General features: G+C 37.5%; 1 protein-coding gene across 1 annotated transcript; it reads left to right on the top strand.

Moving 5' to 3' along the window:
- Window positions 1–1789: 1789 nt before the first annotated feature.
- On the top strand, window positions 1790–14641 carry slc35f6 (solute carrier family 35 member F6). The gene is made up of 6 exons (XM_057823671.1): window positions 1790–1939; window positions 5785–5857; window positions 5989–6160; window positions 6671–6886; window positions 8322–8432; window positions 8902–14641. The coding sequence occupies exons 1-6, from the start codon at window positions 1863–1865 to the stop codon at window positions 9387–9389; spliced, it is 1137 nt and encodes a 378-aa protein (XP_057679654.1). The 5' UTR covers window positions 1790–1862; the 3' UTR covers window positions 9390–14641.
- Window positions 14642–23417: the final 8776 nt, after the last annotated feature.

Raw genomic sequence — 23417 nt, 5'->3', positions numbered from 1 at the left:
TGACAAATTAAATTATAAACAGTAAATAGTCACATTTACCAGTTCAAAAACAAGCTTTTTGGGAAAATAGAATAAGAAAAAGTATTCTAGAAGTCTCACTTTTGTCTTGCTACTTTTCATATTTTAAACACATATGCAAGTAAAACTCATCGTTCTCATTGCTGATTCATTAAAATACAATTCTACTCATCAGGCATAGACTCCTAAAAATAGATGTAACTGAGAAAAATTACCTGATAGTGATAGGGTGAACATATCGCTGACTATACTGAAACTTTCACAGCCACAAAAGTTGTCACATTTCAGTGATTACAGTGATAACAACACCTCATATCTACGTGTGTGTATTCATTTCGGGAAATGTAATTTATAAAGTTCTGAAAGGGTGTTTGAAGATTAAAAACATCCTTGATTGGCTTAATACATGTCTTAATCAAGCCAGGACGTGTGAATGTGAGTGTTAATGGTCATTGTATGATTGAGTACCGCCACAGTCCCGGTTTTTTAACATATTTCTCACAGATGCAGTTACAATGACAAAATAAGTTCATTTGATGTTACGTTAAGATGCATGTTTTGTTTTGGTTTTAAGAATACACTGTACATCCATCTTAATAGAACAGATGAGAGCAGTACAGGTTACATGACATTCATGAGCAGATGATGCTGAATTAGCAATTTATATAACTGTAGAGAGTCATCAGTGACATGTGTAAAGTATGCACAAGTGAGCAATGCATGAGCAGTGTTCGTGCAAAACAATGGTCAGGTCTGCTTGAGCCACAGTGCACGAAGGTTGCGAGCAGCAGTCGCACGAAGCTGTCATGTGACATTTCAGAGGCCTGACTATGATGCTTTCTTCCACCATGTCAGCATTTGATTCTAAAGTGGAAGTCAAAAGGTTCTGCTTCTGCAAAGAACACAATGTTGTCATTAGTATTATAGTTCTTGGACCCAGATTCAGAAATCACTCTTAAAGATTTAAACCAAAAAGAAGAACAATCAGTGGCACTGATTGGTTTTAAAATCATATCGAGTCAAGGTAGTTTTAGAGGGCCTCTATCAGAAAAAAATATTTTAATACACATATTTAAGACACACACAGTAGCTGCAACTCCTTTTTTCAATGTTTGGCTTTTTTTTTTTACTCCATTTTGATATAAAGTTCAAAATGCTTTCAGCTGAATTGTAAAGGTGAAAGGTATATTTATGTATGTATGTATGTATGTATGTATTTATTTATTTATTTATTTATTTATTTATTTATTTATTTATTTATTTATTTATTTATTTATTACAAAAGCCTGATGTTTTCCAGCCATTGTTGCCGGACTTTGTCTCCCCCTGGTGTTTGACAGTATGTTCCGTCTTGATAAATTTGTTTCTCTCCGTTTAAAAAAATAAAAATAAAAAAAAAATTAAAACTACCGTCGTCAATATTCTATTGATGAGTTTTGAGATATAAACAAGAATGAAAAGAAACTAACTTGGAAACTTTAATTATGGTTACTATGTGGTAAAAAGGTGGCTGTAACCACCTTTAGCAAATAGCTATTGTTTAAAGTCCCACGTTGGAGTGCACTCCAAATATCCGTAGATATGTGTCATTTATTTGACGTGATACAACATGTTTATCGCTGTCTTCACTCGACATGTGATGACTTGGATTGTGTACACAGACTCTGTACTTTATAGTTTACCCAAAATTACGAGGGACAGTGAAGGCAGCATGTCGTTGGCGCTGGAGTCAGCTGACTGACTCGTCATGTGGCGTTCAGAGTCTGCTGGGATCCCACCGAGAGAGAAGACTACTCGGTGGTCTCTCGTACCCGGCTTCATTTGTCTCAAACACAATACTCGGCATGGCGTGGACAAAATACCAACTGTTCCTCGCGGGACTTATGCTAATAACTGGCTCTATTAACACACTGTCTGCCAAGTAAGTACACTTTGTTTTATTTTGGTTTTAAACCTCATTTTGTGCTGTGATGCTAAGCTAAGCCTAAAGTAAAGCTAACGCAAATTGTAGGGATGACGGTATTTAGTCTGCACCTCAAAATGAAAATGTGGTACCAAAAATCAAACCAAAAATTTTTACAACAAAGAAAGTTAGTTTTTGTAGGGCTTCTTTTAATGCTTTCCTTTCGCCCATCGTTGTTACATGTAAACAACTGCAGACTGATAATTCCTGATCGATAAACAACACTGACTGGTTTGATAGACATTGTGGTATGTAAAGTGACTGGTTTGATAGACATTGTGGTATGTAAAGTAAGATAAGAGTACTGCCACGAGGGAAACAAGTTTCATCAGCAGTGACATTGTAATAAGCAACGTGGGGTGTTCAAAACATGCCTGAATTTCTATTTCATCCCTGCTGACCGCCACTTTCGATATGAGCAAGGCAATAATCGGTCACAGGGCATGCAACTACAGCCATAGCACTGTAACTGCCAACTGGTAAGTGCTAGAGTCTGAAGTTCTATTTTTCATCCAACCTGGGATAATATCTGTGGCCAAATTTGACTTTGAGGGGAAAATGGACAGCTGAGTCACATTTTAAAAATGTAATAGAAATAAAATGTGCTTTTAATGATTTAATTTCATTTTTGTTTTATTTATAGTTTAGTTATGGCTCATCAGGACAATAACATTTGATAAGAGTATTAGGTCTTGATTGGCTGAGAATAGGTCCTGCCTTACCAAGTCACAATTCCGCTGGGATCGGCTCTATCTCAGGCCATGTCCACACGTAGCCGTTTAAAAAAAAAAAAAAAAACGAGGATTCTGCCCTAATACGTCGGGGAAAAATAATTGCGTCCACACCTGCACGTTTGTGTAGGAAAAACAAAAAACTTCCACAGCCAACCGCTTTTATTCATTTTTAAGTACATTCAAAACAGTAAAATAATTGTCCAAAATACCCATTATTCAATAACAAGCACAGCAAGCGTTGTAAAAAAAAAAAAAAATGGAAGCAAAAAAGCGCCTATTTCATATACTTCAAATGTAAAAATTGGTCTCATGTGTGACGTGAGGACAAAATTTGTCGCAGCCAGTGACGTAAATCTTCGGTTATCAGTGTCTACATGATGGAGCCACAAACGCAGAATTCGCAAATCTTCACCTTCCCCGTCGTTTTTAAGAACCCTGGATTAAATCTGCGTGCGCGTGTGTATGATAGGTCAAACCGTAGAAAAATATCTTCTTTTTGCCAAATACCCTGCTACGTGTGGACGTAGCCTCAGTTATGACCCATATTCTCGCAGTCGGCGTGATGTCACGATGACGTCATCTTGCATAGTAACGTGTCGCCATTTTGAGATAGGGGCACGCACAGGTAAACATCCGTAGACAAATGTTGTCTGAAATTCATATATTTCAGCTGTGTTTTGCGTCTTTTTTTCATAAAAACGTCTTCAACGTGACTTATTATTATAACGAGTCACTGCCGACAGACGCGAGGAGGCGATACAGCTTAAAATTAGCGTATATTGCGTATAATCTGCCCATACGAAGTCGCAGCTGATAGCTGGATAAACAATCCAAAGGAATTGCCTGCAGTGGAGTTCGGAAACATCTACAACTACCTCATAAAGTCACCCAGTAAGTTGACCTTTATCAATTACGTGGAATATTGACTGTGTGGAACTAAGAAAATCACTCCGTATATACTACCAGTTATTTCTACCGTAACCAGTAATTCGCCTCCAAGCGTTATTTAGCCGTGAACAGTGGTAGTACAACTAAATGTGTCACGAGGCAAGAACGCAGTGCATGAGTCACGTCACGGCAAAATAACCAATTCCCACCAGGCCAATAATATACCGATTGACCAATCAGAGCAGTTCACAGCAAAAGAAAAATAACGCTTTGCGAGTTGTCGGTTACAGTAATAATAACCACTGCCTAGTCTATTGAATCCTAGCAGCTAATTGGGGCAGAAAAAAAAAACGATTAAAGTTTACTCACCAGTAATAAAATGTCGGCTGCAAAAGTAAATGTGCCTGGATTTAGGTTCCCACTGGCGAGAATGGTCCACGGAACCGTCTTCTTTTACTGTTCTTCGATTAATTGCTACCTTTTCTTCTCACGAGGAAGAACGAAGAACTTCAAATGTGGCTCCGAACTCTTCCTTGTGTTACAACCCGCAACACTGCAACTTTTAGTCATTCCGACGGAAAAAAAGACCGCAAATAAGACAAAAGTTCAACGAGTTTGTACTACAATGCACGACAGAGCAACTGCTTGTGACTCGTGTTTTGCCCCCATTTCAATATGGCGACGCTTTGTTGTGGCTGGTGACGTCATTAATGTCCGACTGCGAGAATGCAGACATGCACAGTAATAGTGGTTCTTACCATTTTTGGAGCTACTGAACCCCATGTAGTTGGAAAATAAACTGACGTTGACTGTAACCACATGAGAACAATATTGAATAATTGTAAGAGTACTTTTCATAGAATGCTGTCTCTTTATTTTATTTTTTACTTTCAATTAAATCTGCAACGATTATTCGATCAACTCGACTTTTTCGATTAGAATAAATTTTTACTGCTTTGAGTATTTGATTAATTCAAGTAGCATTGTAATGGTTTGTTTTGAAAGTGTTTGCATTTAGTTTTATTGATTTGTGTGGATACACTGCCCTCTAGTGGCAACAATGAATATGAAATAACTCATTTCACATGGCTGAATCCAGTTACTCCCTGTTAAGACCAACATAAGTTTTTGTTTGAGCTCATGCTTTAATGCATTCTTAATGTCGTTTATAGATATGTTTAGCCGTTTCTTGTTGGAATATGTGTTTGAACTATTTGTTAAGAGCATTGTAAAAAAAAAAAAAAAAAAAAGTTTGCATTTTATTATAGCATTTAAGCTAGCAGACGTTTGCTGTGTAAGTTAGCCAACTGTTCTTTTGTTGTACTTAGATCCTCATTTATTTATTTTTTTATACCATTTGAGACTCAGCTCAGGTATTTTTAAAGAACTAACTAGTTTATCAATTAATCGTCTACTAAAATAATCGATAGCTGCAGCCCTACTTTAAATGTCAGTACAGGAAAAAGGAACTCATGTAGGTTTGATCAATTTCCTTGACTTCCCTGACAATTGTGTGATGTCAGCGTTCCGCTGTCTGATTCTCATGTTGTGATCTCACTGTCGGCAGGTCAGCTGAGCAACATCCACGCCCCAATGAATGCAGTTTAAAGTTCAATTTATCCAGTACAGATTTTACAAGCTGGTCAAATTGCAGACAGGCACACGCATAAGGCTACTAACAGCTAAAGTTTCACTACAGTCAGTCACATGAGATGGATACAGCATGCAGCGTTCGTTGCACCTTGTTTGCTTTACTGAACCATATTAAACACAAGGAATAGGGTGACAAAGTCTGGTTTGCAATAAATGTCGTGATGAGCGAGTTGGAGGGAAGTGCTATGTCAGCACTTTTGGTCTCATGTCTTAGACGCTGAAACAGACACATCAGTTATGCTTCCGCTTATGGTCTGATTAAAACCTCGTGCTATTGTGCATAATTAAATTAAAAATGTCCAAAAACATTTGTGAACACTAAGTTGCTATAATTAGGTTTGTTTTTTCACCCAAAAATCTTTTCTTGGATAATAAACAGGACAAAAAATGTCTGGATGGATATTATTGATTTCCTAAGGTTCTGACAATTTGTAGATACCAACTATTCCCTTAGTTGTCGTTAAATAAAAGCCAAAATTTTGTTGTGTATAGAGCAAATATACTTAACTGACCCTTCTTTTGTGACAGATGGGCAGACACGTTCAGTGCGCAGGGTTGCAATGGTGACCCTGAACATGCTTTCGCGCACCCGTTTGTCCAGGTAACTGCTTTGGTTTAGTTTTGAAGTGATACTTGCAAGAAGAGTAAATATCAGTACTTTCAGATGTTGAGCTGTTTAACAAAAATCACATTCTAATTATTTTGCTCTTCATGTGTATATCTCTTAACCAGGCAGTGGGGATGTTTTTGGGAGAATTCAGCTGTCTGGGTGTCTTCTACATCCTACTTTGCCATGACCGGCGCAGGCCGGAACCCAGCATGAACCCTGGCCAGAGTTTCAACCCTCTTCTTTTCTTCCCTCCCGCCATGTGTGACATGTTGGCTACTTCAACAATGTATGTCGGTAAGTCAGCACAGATTTTACACTACCTCTTTTAATATGCTTATGAGTTCAGTTTAAGTTCTCCTTTTTTGTGTTGCAAATTCAACATTTTAACAAAGGGCAACTGTCAAATTTAATTGTTGCAGCACAGTAGTATGTATGACCAACGTGGTGCAGTACATCACTCAAGTAACGAGATATGGGAGTTGAGTGAGAGAAATAATGTGCTCCAGTAAGAGTGCTGTTATATGAAAATAATATGCCTCAAGAACATATTAGGTTAATAATTGGATATTAGATAATTAGATATTATAAATTACTTGACCATGTAAAATCAGGGTAAAAATGTGAAATTTGGGAACTGTGAAATGTGAAAATGTTCCCTTACATTAATCACATTTAAAGCATAACAAAGATATATATTATGAATAAAAATAACATAATTAAGGCAAATTAACCCCAAGAAATTGTATATCATTATTGTAATAAGACCCTTTAACCACCATATCAATTCCCTGTGTTGGTGTGTAGCTCTCAACATGACCAGTGCATCCAGCTTCCAAATGTTACGCGGAGCCGTCATCATCTTCACGGGTCTACTGTCTGTGGCGTTTCTCGGGCGCCGGCTGCTGCCCAGTCAATGGATTGGAATTCTTGTCACCATCCTAGGACTGGTGATAGTGGGCCTCGCCGACTTCATCAGTGGACATCATGATGACACTCATAAACTCAGTGATGTCATCACAGGTGAGGAGTTGGTTTACAACCATATTTTTTGGTTGGAAACACTGTAAGTAATAGGGTACAGTATCTACATATTGTACAAAAGTGGAACTGTACTAATAGAAGCAACCAGCAGAGGGTGGTGTTTCATCTGGTAGCTACCTAGCGAAATGTCAAGTGGAGGTACATGTTCTAGAGAGGGTAAATTTGCAGACATTAATATCAACTCTAGGGCTGTCAAACGATTAAAATATTTAATCGAGTTAATCACAGCTTAAAAATTAATTAATTGCAATTCAAACCATCTCTAAAATATGCCATATTTTTCTGTAAATTATTGTTGGAATGGAAAGATAAGAAACAAGACGGACATAAACATTCAACATACTGTACATAAGTACTGTATTTGTTTATTATAACAATAAATCCACAGGATAGCATTAACATTATTAACATTCTTTCTGTTAAAGGGATCCACGGATAGAAATACTTGTAGTTCTTAAAAGATAATTTGAGTACAAGTTATAGTAATTTTATATTAAAACCCCTCTTAATGTTTTCGTTTTAATAAAATTAGTAAAATTTTCAATCAAAAAATAAACTGGTGTATTTAACTACGTAAGTTAGTGATTGAAATACACCTCAAGTTGTCAATGGAGAGTTTTAAATTAATTAGAGATCTAGCCAAGGCTAAGTCTGAGTAAGTTTTATGTGCATTTTGGATAGCTATATTGATTGGGAATGCCAGTTCTCTTTGCATTGAGCGCTTTTCTTTTTGTGAACATTTTTTTGAGTGATAGGAATATTATTGTTGTTGTGCTTTCATTAAATGATACTGTAGCGACTTAACTGTTCCGCCCAAATGCATGATGGGAAGTTGGGCAACCATGACTGTCAGTGGTGGCTGCAAATGGTATACAGTATGTTCTGCGTTGTGTTCAATTGAACATGTTAAGAAAAAGATTGTCTCCTGTGAGAGATAGGAATATTGTTTTGTTGCGCTTTCAGTAAGTGATACTGTAGCGACTTATCTGCTCTGCCGAAATGCATGATGGGAAGTTGGGCAACCATGACTGTCAGTGGTGGCTACAAATGGTATACAGTATGATCTGCATTGTGTTCAATTAAGCGTGTAAAGAAAAAGATTGTCTCCTGTCATTCTTCCCCACGTCATTCACCACAATACTTATAATTGTTGTGAAGAGTTGCCAAAGCTTAAGCCAATAAAAGGTGGGGTCCAATGAACGCCTGTGTCCACTCGCATTTCTCTGCCTTTTCGCTCTTAGTGTGCTAAAACGGAGTCATTGTAAACTGTTTGAGGCAACGCATGAACGGGTCATTCCGTGCATGTGTTATTTGCGTCAAATATTTTAACGTGATTAATAAATTTAAAAAAATTACCGCCCTTTAACGCGATAAATTTGACAGTACTAATCAACTCCTTTGTTGCTTCCTTTAGGCGACCTCCTGATCATTATGGCTCAAGTAATCGTGGCAGTGCAGATGGTCCTAGAGGAAAAGTTTGTCTACAAGCATGATGTCCATCCTCTGCGGGCTGTTGGAACTGAGGGTAAGGCAAATTTTTTGACTCAACAGCTTCAGTAGTCGATAACCTAAAAAAGGAAGTCAATACTGCAGAATTCAAAGAGCTACATCAGCAGCACATATTGCCAATAAATCAAAGAACAAACACTGAACAAGTTCAAGAACATTAAGATTAACTTTTTGTGTCCTTTATATTCATTGTTATGTTTTTAAAGGCACATTTGAAGCAGAGATGGTAGTTTGTTGATTATGTCAACTAACATGAGAGTTTGCAATAACATACACAAAATAGAATAAGCTAAACAGTGTATGTTTACATGCAGTAGTTAACTTGCAATGTCATGCTTATACTTTAAATTCATCCACACAACCTATTCATCAAAAAGTCTTATTAAAACAAAAAGTGTCCAGTCAATCTATATTAGGGATTTCTACATTCCCCGCGATCAAAATAGAAAACAGATAATAGATTGTCCACTATTTTCTTTGCCTAGGTTTCTTTGGCTTTGTCGTTCTGTCACTGCTGCTCATCCCCATGTATTTCATCCACGTGGGCGATTTCAGCGATAACCCCCGACAGGTTCTGGAGGACGCTCTTGATGCCTTCTGTCAAATCGGATATCGCCCTCTTATTTTACTGGCCCTGCTGGGCAACACGGTTAGCATCGCTTTCTTCAACTTCGCCGGCATCAGCGTCACCAAGGAGATAAGCGCCACCACTCGCATGGTGTTGGACAGCCTGCGAACGTTGGTCATCTGGGCGGTGAGCCTGGCACTGGGCTGGGAGCAGTTCCTCGGACTGCAGGTGCTGGGGTTTTTGGTTCTGCTGGTCGGAACTGCGCTGTACAATGGACTGCATCGCCCCATCCTGGCTAGAATACCGTGCTGCGCTGCACTGGCAGCTGTAGAGGAGGATAGCAGTGCAGCCGAAAGGGAGAGACTCCTGGGAGATGGCAGGGTGCAGACACCTGACGAAAGCTAGAAAAAAGAAAAAAAAACTCAATTTGCACAAGGGCAACATCCTCAAGTTAAAACACTGTACCTTTTAATGCATTTTTTATTAAGAGATGGACTTTTAGCAAAGTACACTTTATTATTTTATTCCATGTTTTTCAGATAACATGGGAAGAACGGATACCATTTTTAAGATCATTCGGATGTTTTATGGTTTGTACTTGTGGGTCACAGCCTGTTTCTTAATCTTTTTAAAAGGGTTTTTCTTTTTAAAATATAGTAATTGTATTTTTAAGTTGATTTTATTTTGTAGTTATTTTTTTATGCTGACTGAGTAAAGACTGCCAAAGTGTTGCCACACCCCTTGCCCTAAAAAAAGACTGATTACCACCTTAAGGCACTACAATACGTTGAACATTGTCACCGTAGCTTTGAGTTAAATATTGAATTTCTATTATCTTCTATTACGGTGACCTCTCAATGCTTGATTTGGAGTGAGACTCCAACTGACTGAGCTCCTAGATCAAGTTGTATCGCGTTAACATTTCACTTTGCTGTAACTGAAAAAAGGGAACTGCCATTAAATCACATTTTCACAAATCACAATTTCAAGCGTACCCTGGGAAGAATATAGTGTTTCAACTTTTTAACTTTTTAATTTTAAAAAAAAGTTTCCAATTACCACCCCAGCAGCAGCTGACACCAGCCTGGCTTGCACATCCTGAGTCAGCCCAACATCCTCCCTGAGGACCCTTGTAATGATTTAATGGTGGCCAAAGGTTAAACTAAATAATCCCTTGGGATTTGTACACATGGCCCTCAAACAGGATGAAGGAAAATGTGTTAATCAGCCATATAGACACAGTGATTTACGTGATATGTGGAATATATGGACTACAGGCCCAAGATAGCAGACATTAAGAAGGTACAGTGGTATGAAAAAGTATCTGAACCTTTTGGAATTTCCCACATTTCTGCATAAAATCACCTTCAAATGTGATCTGATCTTTTTCAAAATCACACAGATGAAAAAAAGTGTCTGCTTAAACTAAAACCACCCAAACATTTATAGGTTTTCATATTTTAATGAGGATCGTATGCAAACAATAACAGAAGGGGGGAAAATAGGTAAGTGAACCATCACATTTTGGCCAATCCAGAACGTGTATTTTGTTCTTCTGAAACCATTCTGAAGTTGATTTACTTCTGTGTTTTGGATCATTGTCTTGTTGCAGCATCCATCCTCTTTTTAGCTTCAACTGTCCGGCAGACGGCCTCAGGTTTTCCTGCAAAACATCCTGATGAACTTTTTAATTCATCCTTCTATTAATGATTGCAAGTTCTCCAGGTCCTGAGGAAGCAAAACAGCCCCAAATCATCATGCTCCCTCCACCATGCTTCACGGTGGGGATGAGGTGTTGATGTTGGTGAGCTTTTCCATTTTTCCTCCACACATGACGTTGTGTGTTACTCCCAAACAATTCAACTTTGGTGTCATCAGTCCACAAAATATTTTGCCAAAACTTGTGTCCAAGTGCCTTTTTGCTAACATTAAACGAGCAACAATGTTTTTATTTGACAGCAGTGGCTTCCTCCGTTGAGTCCTCCCATGAACACCATTCTTAGCCATAGTTTTACATATAGTTGATGTGTGCACAGAGATACTGGACTGTGCTAGTGATTTCTGTAAGTCTTTAGCAGACACTCCAGGGTTCTTTTTTTACCTCTGAATATTCTGCGCTGAACTCTTGGCGTCATCTTAGGTGGACGGCCTCTCCTTGGGAGAGAAGCTACAATGCCAAACTCTCCATTTCTAGATAACTTCTAAACTCTCCATTTGTAGATAACTTCTCTGACTGTCGATTGATGAACATCCAGACTTTTAGAGATGGTTTTGTATCCTTTCCCAGGTTTATACAAATCAACAATTCTTGATCGCAGGTCTACAGACAATTCTTTTGACCGAGCCATGATGCACATCAGACAATGCTTCTCATCAAGACAATTCTTGCCAGGTGTGTGTTTTATAGTAGGCAGGGCAGCTTTAAACCACTCATGAGTGATTGGGCATACACCTGACTTAAAATGTTTGGTAAAAAAAATTGGTTACAATTGCTCTTTGTTTCCATAGGCAGATGGTTCACTTACTTATTTTCCCCTTTCTGTCATTGTTTGCATGCTATCCTCAATAAAATATGAAAACCTATACATGTTTTGTTGGTTAAGTTAAAACAGACGCTGTATTTTCATCTGTTTGATTTGGACAAAGATCAGATCACATTTGATGGTGATTTTATGCAGAAATTTTTGTATTTCCAAAAGGTTCAGATACTTTTTCATATATACCACTGTAACAGTAGCAAGCATTAGTAGCATTGTATGTTTGCTTGGGTTATATTTATGTTTTTGACATATTTTGCTTTAAATGGCAGCTAATGTGTTAATCATTCATAATACTCAAGCTGTCCCGTGTTAAAAATGTTTTCATTCCCAACGTGACTGTGGATTGCCGCTAGATGGCGGTGCAACGTTAGCAAATCGAAGTCACTCCGCTTTCTGACCCTCCTTTGGTTATGGGTGAAACCATGCTGTCCACATTTATCCAGGCTATAAAACAGAATGACTCCACAGCTTGAAGGAAGTCAGAAAAGTACAATAATTCAACGTTATTACACAGCGAACCCCTATATCGTTTTATGTCAAAGTCAGCATAAGTTCTAAATTAAGTGCTGAGACTATAATACACAAGTAAATACTATATTGAGATTAAGTACAAAGCAGGACAAGCAAATTGATGATGGGATTTGGTTTTTTGGCCTGTTGGATCGCAATATGCTGGATTAAAATACGTTTGAAAAAATAAATAAATCAATAAATAAAACTGAAGCGACTCTGGAGACTTTGTGCAAACAGATTTCCAGTAGCTGTTTTCTGTGAAAATTGTCCCTTAGAGACGAACATTCCCTTTATACTGTCCATACAGAGCCCCAGAACAAAATAAGTCTGTGAAAAGTTTAAAAAGATGATAGTATGATGGATGTGGGGGGGTTGCATCCCAGCAAATATTTTCTGTTTATTCAGTGATTATATAGTCCTTAGATAGAGTGATGAGTTCATTTTATCTCAATTATTTTTTAACGTTTCAACACCTTAGGTTCATTTAGGCCCCCCCATCCCCAGTTATACACAAAGTATCTAGCAGTACAGAACAATTCACACGCACACAATTTTTAGTTCAATATTGCTTGCAAGTAACTGTTTACCATGCGTCTTTAGCTGGCCAATAGTCTAGTCCAGTGTTTCTTAACCTTGCTAAAGGTATTGAACCCGATGAGTTTCACACGTGCATTAACCGGACCCTTTGGAATTACAAAAATCGTTTTTTTCCAACTTCTAAATCGATATATCTAAGCTAACAAGCTAAAACCTGAGTGAATTTCCATTCAAATTTATTCTCATTTGGACAGCATGTTATTATACAGGTCAAAATGTATGTTTTTATCTTTATGCCTGAAGCATCATTAGACTACTAAACTGAGACTGGCCCAGTGTGCATATCTTAGAATGTCTCATTCAAATTTGGAGGAGTATATCTTATGTTGTTCAATATTAGACCTGCTTAGTTGCATTAACCTTGACCATGCAGTTTCTGTCATGTTTACATCTTAAATGATATCAAATTTCATGAAACACCTTGCGCAAAACTATCACCAAATTTGTACACAAAGTCATTATGTTAAAAAATAAAAACATAAATCTTCTCACTAATCCAATAAACAGTGTTAATTTACAACAAATAATTTTGCATTTTGATTTGCTTTTCATATTGGAAAATGAAATTAAACGATTTATTTCACACTGTTCCTATTTTTGTTTTCATGTCGACATTCTCATTCTATCGCATCCTTGCCTCACATAATATTTTCGTGTGGTAAAATGTAATGCAAATTTTTTGTTTTTTTTGTTTTGTTTTTTGGCAACACAGTGCACACTACCCGTATGTCTGTTGTACTTCCTCATACCAAGTGAGAGACAACCTTCCAATGAGTAAAAGTTTCTCCTCCCATTAGATAGAGGACTAGCATTTGAAAGAATTGGAATAAAGCCTGTAAACTGGGGACTAACCAGTCCAAAACCTGGTCTGAAACATCACTTTACCCAGATTTAGTCAGCGCCTGAAAATAAGACCCTGTGTCTCTTAACCCTCAAGGAACCCTAGACTGACTCACCAAACCCCTGGGGTTCGATTGAACCCGAGTTAAGAACCACTGGTCTAGTCTCATTACCATGAGGTGTAATAAACCCAATAAAACCATTTCCACGTATGGAGTCGACAGTTCATTTGCCTCTTTGCATGGATATGGCGCATGGACAAATATTAAATATCTAAAAGGAGAAGTATGTATGTTCTTTATCTGGCAATTTTTTCTTCCCAAAAAAGAGCATTTCACCTCCTTGAATCATTTTTTCCTTAAAAAAACTTAAAAGGGTACAACATGTTTTTGAGACTATGTTGCTACTAGAGCTGAAACGAATACTCGAGCAACTCGAGTAACTCGAGTTTAAAAACTGATCCGAGTAATTTTATTCACCTCGAGTAATCGTTTATTTTGACAGCTCTAAGCATCACGTTTTGCTCGGACTACTTTTAATGCGGGACAACGCGCTGATGTCACGTGCGTAGAGGAAGAAGGGGAAAAAAAAAAACTTACTGCAGCCGACAGCCGCTACAAACGACGCCAACGTTGCTAAATACTAGCCTGCACGCTGCTACGTTGGTAGCAGGTAGCATCTGATGAGTCTCATAGAGATCAAATGTATGTTGAACTAGATGCGAAATGACAGACTCGGCCGCGTCTGGGCAGCGTTAGTAAACAGCCGCCATCTTAAAGCAGTAGAGCGCTAAGCGCCAATAAAGAGCGTTAAGCGCTAATAAATAAGATTAACGTTACTGTCACTAGCTCACATAACGTTAGCCCTGCGGAGGGCTAGGTTTCTATTAATTATGACCACTGTCGATGCGTGGCTAACGTGTCTTACATACAGGCTTTAACATAACATAGCGTTGTGGAGTGATGAGGGTGTAAAATAAAAACTCAAAAATGCTAACTATCAATTTTAGCTCAGTAGTCATTGCTGGATAAAACACCAAGTAGCACTGGTCCCTAATGTGCAGCATGTGCTCCAATACAGCCTGTATCATACATTTATTTTGAACACTGCAAAAACTCAAAATCCTATCAGGACTTACAGTTTAGACTAACTTAAAACTTAACTAGAACAAAAAAATGGCTTAACACAAATAGAAATTCAATTGAAACGTGGGAAAAAATCCTAACTTTTAAGTGATGTGTGTTATCAAGCGTAACAGCATTTTTAGGCATATATATATATATATATATATATATATTTTTTTTTTTTTAATAAAATCTAAATGCGTTTTGAGTGAAAGCAGTGAATTGGTCTTTTTTTTATTCTAGTTACATCTGAGATGCAATTGTTGGCTGTTTTCAACAATATACATCGAAAATAAAGACATCGATTGACTGAAAATGGTTCAAGATTAAATGAAATGTCTTGTTTTCTCATGTATATTTATAATTGCTCTTCACCTAAAAATATATTTGTTTTATCCGATTACTCGATTAATCGATAGAATTTTCAGTCGATTACTCGATTACTAAAATATTCGATAGCTGCAGCCCTAGTTGCTACTTATGCAATTTTGCTTTAAATTTAGTGAATTATTGTGGGCAGTATAAATACACTAGATTTAGGACATCAATGGAATGTGTAGAGGCTACAGTGCATAGAAAAAGTCTACACACCTTTTCAATTTCCATGTTTTCATGATATTAAGAAATGGAAAAATATGAGGATTCATTTTAAAACCTTCAACACTGTTACCTTCAACATTGTTAATTTTATAACCTGCATAAGTGTATAAAAGTTGTTGTTTTTTGCTAGGGGAACAATTAACTGAGTTAATCATTTTATCACACACTCTCAACCTATTGAAGTGCCCCTGAAGTTTCACTTGAAAAAAAGCAGCCCAATATCTTCCCTGTAGATATGGTGTTCTTTTTGTGATGAACAGTGTTGTATTTGAGCCAGATATACCCATTGGAAATGTGACCAAAAATGTCAGTCTTCCGGCAGCACAGTAGATGAATGGTCAACAAGATACAACATTGCCAAGGCAATGACAGAGAGGTTATTCTCCTTATTACAAGCCAGAGTCCATCACTTTAAATGTTGTAAGATAGAGGCTGCTGTTACTCCTGCTACGAAAGAAACAGTAGGCTTAATGGTTTGTTATTATAACATATTCCATTAGTCTCCTCTCTTATTTAGCTCGCTGTTTTGCATGATTTAGTCTTGCGTGCATTTGCACTCGACAACCCTGAATTATCCCCGTTAGGGCGATTTCAAATCTATTTCAGTGTAAACAAATGGATTCCTTCGAATTCGCCACATTGTCATCCTATTTAAAAGCATCCATTACAGCAGCCCTTGGCTTCTTTACAGCACAAGGCAGGTCAACGTGAGTGTGATTAGTCTGCACCACTCCAATGTCAATCTAATGACCACTTTGTGTCTTTGAATGAGGATGGTGGAAGGTCAAAAGAGCACAAAATGAAGTCATTCACTAAAATGATGTACTTGCAGCGGAATAACAGTAACAAAGATCAGGCCAGCTTAATGGCTCGGGAAGTGGGGTACTGAGGTGCTGCAGCACCCCTTAGTGAGGAAAAAATGTGTTTTGTCAGATTATTTTTTTTGTGTGTGTTAAAAATAAATTGATAAATAAAACATTGAAACAACAGCATATTTCACTTTGGGGATTAAATATATATGATGATAATTTTTTTTGTTTTGTTTTGGTAATAACACCACCTGACCCCTTGCTTGCTTACCGGGTCACACTGAATGAGGCGCTATTGGAACGGAAAAGTAAACTGTTGACAGAGGAGGCATTAACATGGCACAAAAACAAATTAGCGATTTATTCTTTACAAAAGCAGCGATAAATTCTAAAATTCAATTTGAGGTTGAATATGATTGTCCTTTGGCTTCTTCAAATAGATAAGACATGCTTGCATTGTAGACATATTATTGTTTGTTGTTGCTGTTGCCGTGCTGAGCGCTGTTGGATATTCGTGTGCCATTTATTTTAGTGTTGTGACAGGGGAGTGTTAAACCGAGGCTTATTGGCCCTTTTAGTAACTTTTTTTTGTAAAAATAAATGAATAAATAAGATGCTACCATTTTCAGTGTTGGATTAAACACAGTTATGGTAACTTGAAACCATTACCAGTGAACATACACGCCCACATAAGATGTAAGACAAATGTGTTTGTGTGTCATTGCGTTGTCCAGCTGCAGGGATTTTAATTATAATACACGGGCGCTTTCATCTCCAATACAAAAACTCCAACACACACTGTAGATGAAATAGAATGCTGCCTTTGTAGTAGCCTAGTAATAGTACCTAAACTAATTATTAGGCATGTGTACTGCCATTTTGCACGCCTTGTATGGAGAAAACGCACGAGCATGACAAATTTAGACCGAAACAGCTGTTTTTGGATGGGGAAAAACAACAAAAAAAAAGAAAAAGATCCTCAGCACCCCCTGCTCATGTGAATGCCTGCCAGCTTGACCAATATCTCACTCAATTTACGGCAGGTTATATTCAACACAAATATACAGTGGTATGAAAAAGTATCTGAACCTTTTGGAATGTCTCACATTTTTGCATAAAATCACCATCAAATGTGAACTGATCTTTGTCAAAATCAAACAGTTGAAAAAACTGTCTGCTTTAACTAAAACCACCCAAACATTTATAGGTTTTCATATTTTAATGAGGATAGTATGCAAACAACGACAGAAGGGGGAAAATAAGTAAGTGAACCATCACATTTGATATTTTGTGCCCCCCACCCCTTTTGGCAGCAATACATTCAATCAGACGCTCCCTGTAGCTGCAGATCAGTCTGGCACATCGATAGGACTAATCTTGGCTCATTCTTCTCTTCAAAACTGCTGGAGTTCAGTCAGATTCCTGGGATGTCTTGCATGAACCACTGTCTTTAGGTAATGCCACAGAATCTCAATGGGTTTCAAGTCTGGACTTTAACTTGGCTACTCCAGAACCTGTATTTTGTTCTTCTGAAACCATTCTGAAGTTGATTTACTTCTATGTTTTGGATCATTGTCCCGTTGCAGCATCCATCCTCATTTTAGCTTTAACTGTCTGACAGACGGCCTCAGGTTTTCATTCAATTCATTCTTCCATTAATGAATGCAAGTTGTCCAGGCCCTGAGGTAGCAAAACAGCCCCAAATCATGATGCTCCCTCCACCATTCTTCACGATGGGGATGAGGTGTTGATATTGGTGAGCTGTTCCATTTTTTCCTCCACACTCGTTGTGTGTTACTCCCAAATATTTCAACGTTGGTTTCATCAGTCCACAAAATATTTTGCCAAAACTTCCGTGGAGTGTCCAACTGATTTGCCAAATACAATAGAATACAGAATGCTATATAGGAGCTATCATTTTTGCACAACTTTGAAAAATAAATTACAAAGAACTTAAAATGTCTACTCAAACTATTTGAGTAATTACAGTAAATCAGTTTTCAGCATGGTCAGAGCCTGTCAGCCCTAATTGTTATTTGGTTTGGTTTGGGTTTGGGTTTTTGTTTTTGTTTTTGTTTTTGTTTTTGTTTTTGTTTTGTTTTGTTTTGTTTTGTTTTGTTTTGTTTTGTTTTGTTTTGTTTTGTTTTGTTTTGTTTTGTTTTGTTTTGGTTTGGTTTGGTTTGGTTTGGTTTGGTTTGGTTTGGTTTGGTTTGGTTTGGTTTTTGTTTTGTTTTTGTTTTGTTTTTGTTTTTGTTTTTGTTTTTGTTTTTGTTTTGTTTTGTTTTGTTTTGTTTTGTTTTGTTTTGTTTTGTTTTGTTTTGTTTTGTTTTGTTTTGTTTTGTTTTGTTTTGTTTTGTTTTGTTTTGTTTTGTTTTGTTTTGTTTTGTTTTGTTTTGTTTTGTTTTTCAACTCTAAACGTGATGTCGATTTTTCTGGTTAAAAAAAACTGAATGCTCCTAATAAGGTTATCACCAGCTTGACAATTTACACCAGGAAAATTTTTTAAAGTCTTCCATAACAATTCTATTGAATATGACAATTCTAATTTTCTTTCTCTTGCTATTCTACTTATTTGGACTTTTACAGTCCGGAATGACCGCTTTATGGGAGCGTCATCCCTTGCGGAATAATTGAAGCTAAAATGAAATCAGGGAGCAGAGATCTTTTTAGTTTCCTGTACGTTTTCTTGCCAAGTGCAATGCAGTCAGTCACGATCCACGTCATGACGCATGTTCAGTCCAGGCCTGACGTTTAGCCTTGTAAAAAAGCCATATGAAGATCATTTGAGTTCATGTCGACCTGAGAGAGTGTGACATGCTTCGTGTACATTCAGGGTCACTGTCCAAAAAATAAGAGACTGCCTTGTTTTGAATGGATTTTAGTACCCTTCAGTTCTTTCTTCCCTGCCTGTGTGCAAATGATGGCAACGTGCCATACAGAAGGCCCTGCACAATGGCCCAGGTCCCATTAAATCTGCGAAAGTTCCTTCCTAAGGCAAACATTGCCAGAAATAGTAATCTTGGCTCAAGCAGCAGCCGTACAGAGGGGAGCAATAATTCTCCGCGTAATAATGGAACTCATTTGATTTTGTCCAGCCTCTGATCCTGCTAGAGCTGCGGTGCGGTGCGTCTCATTCAGTTTTTCCTCTGCCCGATATAAGACTTCCTGAAAAACACAGAGCGAGCAATCAGGCCACAACAATAGGCTCCCACATGTGAAAGTCAGGTGTACAAGTAGTCAAGACTGCAGCCACACTGTGTACCCATGTGATGATGCATTGACGTGTTGACACTTCATTTAGTGATCACCCTTTTTTTGCCGTTAACACATTCCAGAACAACTGCAATTGGACAACTGTATATCCTGTAAAAAGCTTTTTAATGCAGTTTTACTACTCCCATGTGCTTTAAATACATTTAAACTAATGAAAACACACATAATCCCATAAAGAAATACAAGTATCCCCAAGCCCCTGTTCTCACTCTCTCGCATTTATTCAGAGAAATTTTTTAACATCTCTTTGAGGAAACAAAAAGTAGACTTTTGTTTGCACATGGCCCCGATTGCGAGGCAAAGTGTGCTTGCTTCAAGCTCTCACAGTTGACATTCACTAATCAACTGAGGCGTGGAAGTTTAAATATTGTACATTCACACACCAAAATGTTCCACCAATTCATATAATTTCTGAAAGTTCACAATTCCACAAAGAAGCTAATAGTGTTTACATATGTTATTGGAATTATAAAACTTTAAACAACTGCTACTTAAAAACAGAATTTACAGTGCCTTGCAAAAGTATTCGGCCCCCTTGAACCTTGCAACCTTTAGCCACATTTCAGGCTTCAAACATAAAGATATAAAATTTTATTTTTTTTGTCAAGAATCAACAACAAGTGGGACACAGTTGTGAAGTGGAACAAAATTTATTGGATAATTTAAACTTTTTTAACAAATAAAAAACTGAAAAGTGGGGCGTGCAATATTATTCGACCCCCTTGCGTTAATACTTTGTAGCGCCACCTTTTGCTCCAATTACAGCTGCAAGTCGCTTGGGGTATGTTTCTATCAGTTTTGCACATCGAGAGACTGACATTCTTGCCCATTCTTCCTTGCAAAACAGCTCGAGCTCAGTGAGGTTGGATGGAGAGTGTTTGTGAACAGCAGTCTTCAGCTTTTTCCACAGATTCTCGATTGGATTCAGGTCTGGACTTTGACTTGGCCATTCTAACACCTGGATACGTTTATTTTTGAACCATTCCATTGTAGATTTGGCTTTATGTTTTGGATCATTGTCCTGTTGGAAGATAAATCTCCATCCCAGTCTCAGGTCTTGTGCAGATACCAACAAGTTTTCTTCCAGAATGTTCCTGTATTTGGCTGCATCCATCTTCCCGTCAATTTTAACCATCTTCCCTGTCCCTGCTGAAGAAAAGCAGGCCCAAACCATGATGCTGCCACCACCATGTTTGACAGTGGGGATGGTGTGTTCAGGGTGATGAGCTGTGTTGCTTTTACGCCAAACATATCGTTTTGCATTGTGGCCAAAAAGTTCTATTTTGGTTTCATCTGACCAGAGCACCTTCTTCCACATGTTTGGTGTGTCTCCCAGGTGGCTTGTGGCAAACTTTAAACGAGACTTTTTATGGATATCTTTGAGAAATGGCTTTCTTCTTGCCACTCTTCCATAAAGGCCAGATTTGTGCAGTGTACGACTGATTGTTGTCCTATGGACAGACTCTCCCACCTCAGCTGTAGATCTCTGCAGTTCATCCAGAGTGATCATGGGCCTCTTGGCTGCATCTCTGATCAGTTTTCTCCTTGTTTGAGAAGAAAGTTTGGAAGGACGGCCGGGTCTTGGTAGATTTGCAGTGGTCTGATGCTCCTTCCATTTCAATATGATGGCTTGCACAGTGCTCCTTGAGATGTTTAAAGCTTGGGAAATCTTTTTGTATCCAAATCCGGCTTTAAACTTCTCCACAACAGTATCTCGGACCTGCCTGGTGTGTTCCTTGGTTTTCATAATGCTCTCTGCACTTTAAACAGAACCCTGAGACTATCACAGAGCAGGTGCATTTATACGGAGACTTGATTACACACATTTGGATTCTATTTATCATCATCGGTCATTTAGGACAACATTGGATCATTCAGAGATCCTCACTGAACTTCTGGAGTGAGTTTGCTGCACTGAAAGTAAAGGGGCCGAATAATATTGCACGCCACACTTTTCAGTTTTTTATTTGTTAAAAAAGTTGAAATTATCCAATAAATGTTGGTCCACTTTACGATTGTGTCCCACTTGTTGTTGATTCTTGACAAAAAAATTAAATTTCATATCTTTATGTTTGAAGCCTGAAATGTGGCGAAAGGTTGCAAGATTCAAGGGGGCCGAATACTTTTGCAAGGCACTGTATACATTACAGCATTATTCACCGGAATGTACTGCATTCTATTTGCGCTTAGGAAACAATGACTATTACCTTTTTATTTCTCTCAACTCCTTTCAGTGCCACAGACATATCTATACCTTTTAGAATCCAAACAATTGGTTTAAATATATATTTTTGCTTTTTTTTCTTTTTAACAAAGATTAGTACAGAAGTGTTTGACACAATTCTAATTCCAAGTTTGTGGATGTGATTAATTAGAAAAAATTGTCAGCAGATGGCAGTGATGCACTATATTTAATTGGACATCAGACAAATTCAGGTCCACTCACACGTGCCAAATATGAAAAGAAAATGGCATTGCACAACAGACTGGAAGTCATAGGGGTTAAAGCTTTTTGCACCGGAGAAAACTCTTTAATTAATAGGGTTGCAACTAATGATGATTTTTATTTATAATCGGTTAATCAGACAATTAAACGATTACCGTAATTTTCGGACTATAATGCGCACTTTACTATAACCCGCCACCCACCAAATTTGACATGAAAACAGCATTTGGTTGGAGATAAGCTGCACTGGAGTGTAAGTCGCAGCTGTCGTCACTGTATTATGGAATATTTAAACCAAAAGATATTAACCGGTAACACTTTATTTGACAGTGGCATCATAAGACTGTAATTAGACCAAATCAACCACCATGAAGCTTTGAACCAATTGGCTGCAGTTTCATTGCTTAAAGAAGCTTTATTTGGCCATCACTGCTCATTTGGGAGAGACAGTCAATCTCTGCTGCCACCTGCTGTCAACACTGTTGTCGTCTAACATGCCTCCAAGCATGCAATACAGTGCTACAGATGTAAATAACAATCAAAATTCATGTTCTGTGCTAATTATTTCTTCTATTACTGTTCCAGTTGTTTCATTAATTGCTACCTATGGTATTTAGTATCACTTGATTTGACAGTGGCGCCATAAAACTGTCATAAGACCATCATACTTATGACATGACACTACCGCGAGGATTAATGAATGCTTATGACAGATTTCATTAAGTGCCATCCGACAAATTATCTCACTTTTGAATGGATATAAAAGATCCGAACATGGACATAAATGGAGTTAGTGACATAATTTGCCAAAAGACACTTAATGACATCTGTCATCAGCATTCATTAATGTCCATGATAGTGTGATGTCATAATTACAATGGTCTTATGGCAGTCTTATGACGCCGCTGTCAAAGTGTTACCTATTAACCCAAATAAATCAACAAATAAGCCGCACTGCACTATAAGCCGCAGGATTTAAAATGAGGGGGGAAAAGGAGCGGCTTATAGTCCAAATATTATGGTAATTGGATAAATGTCACTTTTTTCATTTACCTTCACAATTTAACTTGCAGTTCTTTGAGGCATGTTGTAATTAAAATTAAGACAAAATTGACTATTTACTTCAAAAACAATATTTTATTACAGCTTCCTTACTTAACTGTAGTCTACAACTGCACTGTTTTATGTACGTAAAACTTAAAGGTTCTGAGTATAAAACATAAAGAATTTCTCAGACAAAAGTCCTGTTTATTCAAATTTTAAATAAGTGCTGCTAATTGACATTTTTTATATTGTAAGCAAAGCACTGATACAAATTGTGTCAATGACTCATTTATTTTCTTTAAACAAACTAAACAACAGAACCGAATAAAGAGGAGGCGGACTGTAATGAATCAGTTTTCTTTATCAGACAGTTGTTCATAAATACAATCCAAATCCAATTTCAAAGCATACTGTCTTGTATGACAATTTACAGTTTGAATGGGAGTTAGTGTTGAAAGGATGTATTATTGGGTTTATGTGTGTGGTTTCTTTATAAAGAGAAATGAGACAACGTTACTATCTTACAATAACTCAAGAGTAATATGCTTCTCTAAAGCGCAATACAAACAAGCATGATCACAAACTATCTTCGCGCTCCGTGCTAAGTAGCAACGTCTCATCAACAAAGAATACAAACAATACAATTG

The sequence above is a fragment of the Corythoichthys intestinalis genome, chromosome 19, assembly GCF_030265065.1.
Source record: "Corythoichthys intestinalis isolate RoL2023-P3 chromosome 19, ASM3026506v1, whole genome shotgun sequence".
Lineage (NCBI taxonomy): Eukaryota > Metazoa > Chordata > Actinopteri > Syngnathiformes > Syngnathidae > Corythoichthys > Corythoichthys intestinalis.
The sequence above is the reverse complement of the archived record's forward strand: the minus strand, read 5'-3'. Positions and strand labels throughout refer to the sequence as shown.

What these genes read in the sequence shown, in the direction of transcription:
- slc35f6 (XM_057823671.1), top strand. Translation starts at nt 1,863, where the DNA reads ATGGCGTGGACAAAATACCAACTGTTCCTCGCGGGACTTATGCTAATA. An exon ending in ATTAACACACTGTCTGCCAA is followed by an intron (nt 1,940 to 5,784) that starts GTAAGTACACTT and finishes CTTTTGTGACAG; the next exon opens with ATGGGCAGACACGTTCAGTG. An exon ending in ACTCAGTGATGTCATCACAG is followed by an intron (nt 6,887 to 8,321) that starts GTGAGGAGTTGG and finishes TGCTTCCTTTAG; the next exon opens with GCGACCTCCTGATCATTATG.